The 8,201-nt window shown below is 40.4% G+C and overlaps 2 protein-coding genes across 2 annotated transcripts; both read right to left on the bottom strand.

Moving 5' to 3' along the window:
• Positions 1-590: 590 nt before the first annotated feature.
• On the bottom strand, positions 591-2,310 carry LOC147422829 (uncharacterized). The gene is made up of 6 exons (XM_086503658.1): positions 1,957-2,310; positions 1,716-1,880; positions 1,550-1,642; positions 1,282-1,316; positions 1,215-1,228; positions 591-1,143 (listed from the first exon to the last, which is right to left on the bottom strand). The coding sequence occupies exons 1-6, from the start codon at positions 2,298-2,300 to the stop codon at positions 1,051-1,053; spliced, it is 744 nt and encodes a 247-aa protein (XP_086359784.1). The 5' UTR covers positions 2,301-2,310; the 3' UTR covers positions 591-1,050.
• A 13-nt stretch (positions 2,311-2,323) lies between these two features.
• On the bottom strand, positions 2,324-8,024 carry LOC147422828 (uncharacterized). The gene is made up of 2 exons (XM_086502709.1): positions 7,565-8,024; positions 2,324-2,725 (listed from the first exon to the last, which is right to left on the bottom strand). The coding sequence occupies exons 1-2, from the start codon at positions 7,805-7,807 to the stop codon at positions 2,642-2,644; spliced, it is 327 nt and encodes a 108-aa protein (XP_086358835.1). The 5' UTR covers positions 7,808-8,024; the 3' UTR covers positions 2,324-2,641.
• Positions 8,025-8,201: the final 177 nt, after the last annotated feature.

Below are 8,201 nucleotides of genomic sequence, written 5' to 3'. Positions count from 1 at the left end.
TTTTCATGAAGTTCAAAGAGGACTGAAGCCAAGAGTTGCTAGTGGAGTAGTGAAAATCAAGATATGCATGCCCATTCATGTTTTTGTTGATCTCTTTGCGACAGTGAGACCATCAAATTAAAAAATACCATGCTAGTTTGTAATAGTATTGATTATGATACTATTTTAGAATTTTTTGGATAATGGATGGGATTGCAAAATCAATGAAGGAATTCAATGCAAAGTAGATTTGCAATCTGTAAATGTTAAATACATGATAAAATCTCAAATTTTTATTTTATCATTTATTATCATTGATAGAGGTGTTTGGATACCACTCGATCAAGATCTTGAAAGCATACAAGAAAATCAATTGAAGCAAGTGGACATTTGGATGGATGAGCAACTTCAAACAACTATATCAATAGGTCAACGATGTACTCTCTCACAACTCAGACAAGATTTAATCACAGAGGATGAAGTGGATCTTCCAGAGAACTTTATATTTCAAATCAATAGATGAAAGGTAAGATATTTTTACTTTCTACTTTTTTAAAGAACATTCTTTTAAAAAAAATTTCAATGCAAATTTCCAAAAGAAGAGAGAGCAAAATCAGCTGTGAAAGTCTTCAACACAACTTGATTTACATAATTTCCATATGAGTAAGTCTTCTTTACAAAGCAATTAATAGCAAATATCTTTAAATCCAAATTAAACTAGTCTTTTTTATGTTTGATATCTGCACTGTCATATTGAATCTTATCCTTTTTTTCTTCACTTTGATCTACTATTTCAGAGATCTTCAAAATTGTGGAAGCTAAACCATCATGAGGTTAGGAGCTTGGTAAAGGGAAGTCACTTGTTTGAGGATCTAAAACTTCCCAGTCAATGTCTTCCAATCCATCATGTGGAAGATATGGAACATCCTCCAAATTCAAATCAGCCTCTTCAATGGCGCTTTTTTTCTTTGTTGTGCACCTTTTCCAGCTTAGCTCTTCCTCTTTGTCTTCCTCAGAGGCCTCACCTAGACCTTTAGGCTCTTCAGATTTCGCCAAGTTCTTTTGCTTCTCCTAGCTTCTCATCGAAAGTCTATCTACTATATCCTCGATCATATCCATTCTGAACTGTAGCAAGTCAAGCTCTGTGTAATCTTGCATTGACATCTACAACGAACACTCAACTAATTAAAAAAAAATTGCAATACTCTTTGTTAATTTAAAGTTGCAGTCTTTACCTTTTCTTTTTCATCTTCATGACTATATAAACGGCTCAGAATTACTTTCATACTATAGGGCAGGTACCAACCACACTTGTGATTATCTTGTTGTGTAGGTATCTGCAACATTTATAGCTTCTCACATTAAGAATCCAATTTTTTTCTTTCAAAATATCATTGTAATTCATGACAAAGTGAGTACTTTTTACTCAAATATTTCTATGTGTTGTTTCTTTGAGAAATAAACCTCCTTGGTGGAAAGACTCAATTGTAGCAATCAAGAGGTTTGCATGGCTAAAAAAGAATAAGTTAGCACTTTTAATATTTGAGAGCATTAGAAAATGAGATCTTACTTTTTGATTTCAGAGTGGATGGTTTCTGGAAGAGAGTTGAAATACAGTGTGTATTTCTCTTGGATGTCTATAATTGCAAGGCTCCAATGTCTCCTATCAAGTCATAAAACAATAACAAAAATCATTTTGTGAGATATTAACTCAATGGAATATATAAACAGTTTACCTTGAGCAATAAGGAAATACGACCAATCTCACTCTCTCCGGACAATATGTAAACCATGGAAGGAGTTCTTTTGGAGCTTTTCGTGCATTGAGGACTTGAGAAATTGCACAATCTAGAATGAAAACCTCTAGCTGAAATTGTTCATTGAGTTCAGATTTTATAATACTACAAAACAATTCCAACCATTATATATATCTTCAAATATATGAACACTAAAATCAAGCAAAGAAAGAAAATTTACCTTGCTAAGAACTGAACAAAAGTATATGATAGATCTTCTTCTCTACTTTTCAACATTTCAATTTCTTCAGCTCTTAGAGCATAGCCTTCTGGATGTCCTTGGTCCATCACAAAAACTTCGACATTGGATCCTAAACCTTCTAATCTTTTGATCATAAGGTTTTCTCTATGAAGGATCATTAAATGTTGAGCTACAGTTTGTTGTTTCAATTTATCTTCTTCCTGTCTTTTTAAATTTTCCAGCTTCTCTTGATTTAATATTGTGTCTTTATCATGCGTTATATCTTGAATCTTCACCCTATCTTTAGGAAGCCTTGCCGGAGGAACCAATAGAATATCCCTCATTTTTTAATCTACAAAAATTGGTTCATGCCGAAAACTTTCAAACTTGGCTCTTAGCATTGCAAGACTACTAAAATCTTTCCACATGACAGTAACTCTATGTGCATGAGTAGCAAGAATATATGTGTTATTTAAATACTCTATCACGTAGTCCTCACAAGCTCCTTGAAGACAAGCTAAAGCTATATGCCCCCATCTCAATCTCTCTTTGCATCTGTCACTGATTTGCTTGACAACTCGAAAAAATGGAGCTTTTGGTATACAGAAGGTTACTTTATCTTGCTCTTTTCTAATTTTGCTAAGAACACTTATGCTCTGTGAAACACGTTTTCGTCGAGATCTAATCAAAGTTTCTGCAGATGATTGAATATTGTCTTTTGGTCGGTCCACTCTCCTTGCAGTTTGCTTTGTTCTAGCCATGAGTTTTCCTATTAAAAAAAAGAGAAAGAAAACAAACAATAACTTTAGCTTTTTTTATCGTTTTGTTATTCATAAATCTTTCTATAGTAAGGCTCACAAATAATGGTTACATGTATATCTTGGATATGAGAGAAGAGACTACTTGACTAATAATCATGTATAACAATACATTTTAAGTAGATTCAAAGATGTAAAAAAACAAAGTAAAAGTATCTTAAAGTCTCCGTCAAGTCAGCTAGAATGCACCTATTGTGCAAAAAGCTTGAGGCTATTAAGATTGGAATTGCTTTTTGGGCACAATAGGTATATTAGTTGAACTTGTAAAAATCCCTTTCTCTTACCTCCAATCCCACTTTGCCCTTGTAGTGAATGCACCTATTGTGTAAAAAACTCAATTCTGTTATGATTCAAAATGCATTTTCGACATAATAGGTGTAGTTCATTTTTTGATCTCCCTCTCCCAGAGTGAATGCACCTATTATGCAAAAAATCAATTCCCTTATGAGTCGAAAAGTCTTTTCGGCATAATGGGTATAGTTCAAGTTTCTTAATATGTTTGTCTGAACCCCCTCCTCCACTTGCATTGCTTGAGCGAATGTACCTATTATGCAAAAATTTCAGTTCTCTTATGGTTCCAAATACCATTTCGGCATAGTAGGTATAGCTCAAATTCTAATGCCATCTCCACCACCCCCCCCCCCACCACCCTCTCCCTCTCTCTCTCTCTCTCTCTCTCTCTCTCTCTCTCTCTCTCTCTCCATGTTTATTACTTGAAAGTCCTGTGGCTTGCCAAAAAGAAAAATGAAAAAGAGCATGTCTAAAATTCTCTCTATCTTTAGATCACATCTAGTAAAATTTTACCACTTTCTTCATGAAGGAGGAGGTATGACAAACAATAAGATGTCCTTCATTGACCACTTAGGATTAGGAGAGATGGCGGCCACGGGAGAGTATATCTAGAAACAACAATATTAACAACATGATTCTGGTTCCTTTATAAGGATAATAAGGTGCTTGGGTAGCAACATACATAGATAAGGCAGATGCCTCGTTGAGTGGCGATAAAGTCACCACCCATGTTCAATGATTGTCACCTGTCTCTAAATTTTCACTTTGGGAATATGTGGAGTATGAGTATGAAATGTAGGTATGGAATTTGGAAGGAATCTAGGTGATATATAGTCTCAATCCTTAAAATCCCCTCCCTACCCCTCAAGAACAAAAAGTAGCATTGCTAGGCACTAACATAGGGTAGACTAGCAACCTCCCCTCCCCCTCTCTAGCCCTCAAGAACAAAAACTGCAGCACCGCTAGGCACGAACATCCCTAGACTAATGCCTTCTCATAAATACTCTCACCTATGTTTACTTCTTACTCTGTCTTGTTTTCATCACAACATTACATACCAAGAAAAGCCTTTCTATGGATGTAATCACCAATGCTTTCACATTGATGACCTTTGGCATTGAGGACTTTCTATGGGAGAGAAATTTCACATGGAGAAAGAGACTCCTATAATTGTAGAGGAGATGGATGAGGTAGGCATAGAAGACAAATTGGAGATGAGAAGGGCATAGACTATTGCATATTGCAAGTGCTTGGGGTAAATCCCAAGTTTTTTATTTTTATTTTGAAAGACCCAGCGAGTAGGGGGTACCAGCTGGAGAAAATTCAAAAAATAGCTCATTATCAAAGGTGGCACGCAGGGTAGGAAAGGTGAAGGTTATAGTGGCCTTCTAAAATAGAACTAACACCTGTGTCGCTTCCCCTCTCTCTCTCTCTCTCTCTCTCTCTCTCTCTCTCTCTCTCTCTCTCTCTCATGAGCCAGTAGGAGAAGGGAAGAGGAACATGAGGGGTAAGCCACATGGAGGCCACATGTCTCTCTTTTTGTTTTCATCTCTCTCTCTCTCTCTCTCTCTCTCTCTCTCTCTAGATGTTGCTCGCCTCTCGCTCTCTCTCTTGGTTTGCTATCATGAAGGCCTCTCGGCCCTCTCTCGCGTGCGACCTTTGCAAGAAAGAATTCTCTCTCTCTCTCTCTCTCTCTCTCTCTCTCTCTCTCTCTCTCTCTCTCTCTCTCTCTCTCTCTCTCTCTCTCTCTCTCTCTCTCTCTCTCTCTCTCTCTCTCTCTCTCTCTCAACTCTGTGCTGATAGAGTTCACGATTGAACACAGGTGGGGAGTTAACGCAAGAGGAGGCTGCGAAGGGAGGGGAGACGAGTTGGTGTAGGGTGGGGAGCTGGGTCGTTGATGTAGGAAGGGGAGTGGATCAAGGGCTGTTGAGAGAGAGGAGGGGCCCGCCGACCGCATAGCGGGAGCAAGGGAGACAAGATGTGTTGCAGGCAGAGGGGCTAAGAGGAGGGGAGGGTGAGGTAATGGCAGTGTGGCTGTTGAAGGCAAGGACGAGGGAATCTTTCAAGCATCTGACAACTAATGGGATTTTATTAAAGTCTTGCCAGTAGTAGTAGAAGAATAGAAAAGGTGAAATTTGAGGCATCTTTTCAGCACATCAACGAGACTTGTGAGCGCAATATCCCAGTTCTCTCCTCCTATAGCCCCTCCGTTTCTCTAAGATATATGGCCACTATCTTGTGATCACCATATCCCGTCAAGGCTACCTAAACCCCTTGCCAGTGCTGTGGATTCTACATAGCCACATGTGAGTGAGTGGAAAGGCAATCCCCATGGACATTGAGTCGCTTCCGTCTTAGGTATCCTGGGAACCTTAGAGCTATGAGCAATCTTAATATAGTTAGTAGGGGACATCAGCCAGAGAAAATTCAAAAATTAGGCTCATTGTGTTTGGAAGGAAAAGAAAAGGGTGAGATTTTAGTGCTAAATTTAGTAGAACGAAGAGGTTTTAGAGCTTTCTCTCACACGTGGGTTGCCATGCGATTTCGGTCTATATCTATCTCTCTGTCCATGCGAAGTTGTAAAGATCATTCCCTCTCTCTCTCTCTCTCTCTCTCTCTCTCTCTCTCTCTCTCTCTCTCTCTCTCTCTCTCTCTCTCTCTCTCTCTCTCTCTCTCTCTCTCTCTCTCTCTCTCTCTCTCTCTACATGTAATATCTGAAGGACAGAGATCCGTTGACGAGGCGATAGGTGCCAAGCAGGCTGGAAGGAGGGAAGGATGGGGAGAGGAGCGACAAAGCAGGGCCTGCACGTGAATGTGCTCCATCCTTCTTGTGAGAGGTCGTGTGGATTCTCTCTGTCTACTATCCCACGGTAGTGTTTGTTGAGATCTCTCTCTTTCTCTCTCAGAGTCGCATGCGTTGGTCCTTGCTCGTGCTCTCAATGACTTGAGCTTGCGTATGTTGTTGTTGAATCATCTAAGTAGACATGTTGCATCTAGCAAAACTTTCCAATAGAAAGTGACAAGTAGAAGATGAGCAGGTGCATGCAAGCCTCCCATCCCCATGGCAAAGCCATTAGACACACAGAAGATGGGTGGGGAGACTCGTGCATACAAGCTATACCTAAGTGGGTGGATTGTCTGTTAACCTGGGAAAAACCAAGGTCATGGTGTTTAACACCACACCACACTGGGTCAGGAGGTCAACACCTACTTTTACATATGGCCAAGAGATGGTGGAGATGATAGATGCATACACCTATCTTGGGACAGTAGACCGGCATTTTCATTAAAAAGACTAGATTGACGAGAGCTTATGCAGCCTTGGGAGGTTTGAAGAAGATGAATTCACAGGTTCAGTTTCATGAACCTCGAACAAAGCTGTGGCTTTTTGACACTCTAGTGGCTTGAGCTATGCTCTATGGGGTTCAGATTTTGGGGTCCCTTAGTGGACCCCTAGGGCAAAATTTGGTAGCACTAATGGATGGAGATGTATGGAGAGGCCTCTCGTCTCTATGATCTCTCAGATGATTCGGGCTAAGGCCTCAATGCCACATGAAATTATTCAAGCTGAGCTACCCCCCCCCCCCCCCCCCCAAAGTTGAGGCCCTTACTAGATCAGTTTCCTTCATGCATAGTTTATGGGACTTTCCGAGAGACATATATGCTCGCCTAGCACTTGAGTCATCCCAACAGCTAGTGCTACAAGGGGACACAGCATGTTGGTATGAGCAGATGACTTCATGGTTTCAGTCACATGGCTTCAACGTGGATAGACTGCCTCCATTCCAGTACTCCTTGGATCCACCCTCCCTTTCTCTCACACGGACAAATACCACTAGACTTATACGTCATGATTTGATTCAACTAGATACTTTGTATTTAAGTTGAGTGCACATGTGTGGTGATAGTATAGGGATGGGTGACCTCCGTAGATGTTTATTTCCATGCATAGTTTTCTACATGGTTTCATAAACAAGCACTAGTTTTGGCACGTTAAAGGCATAGTTGGTTGGCATTTGTGTGCTCTAAGACTTGTTAGCCAATGAAGTGGCCTCATTTTTCATGTCATAGAAGCACAGTAGGATTTGATTAAACATGTGTGGATGATGATTTTCAGTATGACTTTTTAGTCTTTTGTTTTTACCATCTCACTTTACTTCATTTCATTTTATTTTTGTACCCAGACATTGGATTAGATCCACGTGGATTGTATCAATTTGGTCTCATACGTCATTTTGGCCTTTTGAAGCCGTTTAATATAACATCTCATTTCATTTGTGTGTGTGTGTGTGTCTCTCTCTCTGTTCGGCTTTTGAAGCCGTTTAATACTAAACATCTCATTTCATTTCTCTCTCTCTCTCTCTCTCTCTCTCTCTCTCTCTCTCTCTCACAGACGGTAAATGAAGGTTGTGTGTGTTGGGGGGGGGGGGGAGTTTCTTAGACAATGTTAAAACTTAAGTTTATTAGTAATGCTTAATTCACAAGCCTAGAAACCCTACCTTATCGGCTTCGTCTTGCACAGCGCCGTCTTGCAGCGGCGAGTCCAAACAGCAACAGCAGCAGCGGCGCGTCGTCCGAGAGCAGTTCATGTTGCAGCGCGTCGTTGTCCAGGAGCGGCGCGTGCAGCGCATCGTCGTCCAGGAGCAGCGCGTCACGGCGTCGTCGTCTTGCAGCGCCAAACAGTAGCAGCACGTCATTCTCTTGCAGAGGTAGCAGCTCGTGCGAACAGCAGAGGTCGTCATCACAAGCCTGTCCGAACATCGTCGTCTGTAGCAGAGCACGATTCTTTGAAGATGTGTGTGTGTGTGTGTGTGTGTGTGTGTGTGTGAGAGAGAGAGAGAGAGGAAAACGAGATCAAAGGAACACACAGAGAGAGAGAGAGAGAGAGAGAGAGAGAGAGAGAGAGAGAGAGATGCACCTATCGTGCAAAAAAAACCAATTCTTCCATGGAGGATTGGCTTTTTTTGCACAATAGGTGCATCTCTTTTTTTTTGCTAGATATAAAATTGATGTAGCAGGTGAGAGACTTAATATATACAAAAAAATATTTTTAATGCTTCAAAATGACCTATGAGACCAAATTGATACAATCCATGTGGATCTAATCCAATGTCTGGGTACGAAGATAAACTCAAA

Source organism: Adiantum capillus-veneris, chromosome 27, assembly GCF_014529385.1.
Source record: "Adiantum capillus-veneris isolate H3 chromosome 27, ASM1452938v2, whole genome shotgun sequence".
Lineage (NCBI taxonomy): Eukaryota > Viridiplantae > Streptophyta > Polypodiopsida > Polypodiales > Pteridaceae > Adiantum > Adiantum capillus-veneris.
The sequence above is the reverse complement of the archived record's forward strand: the minus strand, read 5'-3'. Positions and strand labels throughout refer to the sequence as shown.

Coding starts and splice junctions, on each gene's coding strand:
- LOC147422829 (XM_086503658.1), bottom strand. CDS start 2,300: ATGAGGGATATTCTATTGGTTCCTCCGGCAAGGCTTCCTAAAGATAGG. Junction 1,881..1,956: donor TTTGTTCAGTTCTTAGCAAG/GTAAATTTTCTT, acceptor ATTGTTTTGTAG/TATTATAAAATCTGAACTCA. Junction 1,643..1,715: donor GTATTTCCTTATTGCTCAAG/GTAAACTGTTTA, acceptor ATGACTTGATAG/GAGACATTGGAGCCTTGCAA.
- LOC147422828 (XM_086502709.1), bottom strand. CDS start 7,807: ATGACGACCTCTGCTGTTCGCACGAGCTGCTACCTCTGCAAGAGAATG. Junction 2,726..7,564: donor TGCAAGACGAAGCCGATAAG/GTAGGGTTTCTA, acceptor TTTTTTTAATAG/GAAAACTCATGGCTAGAACA.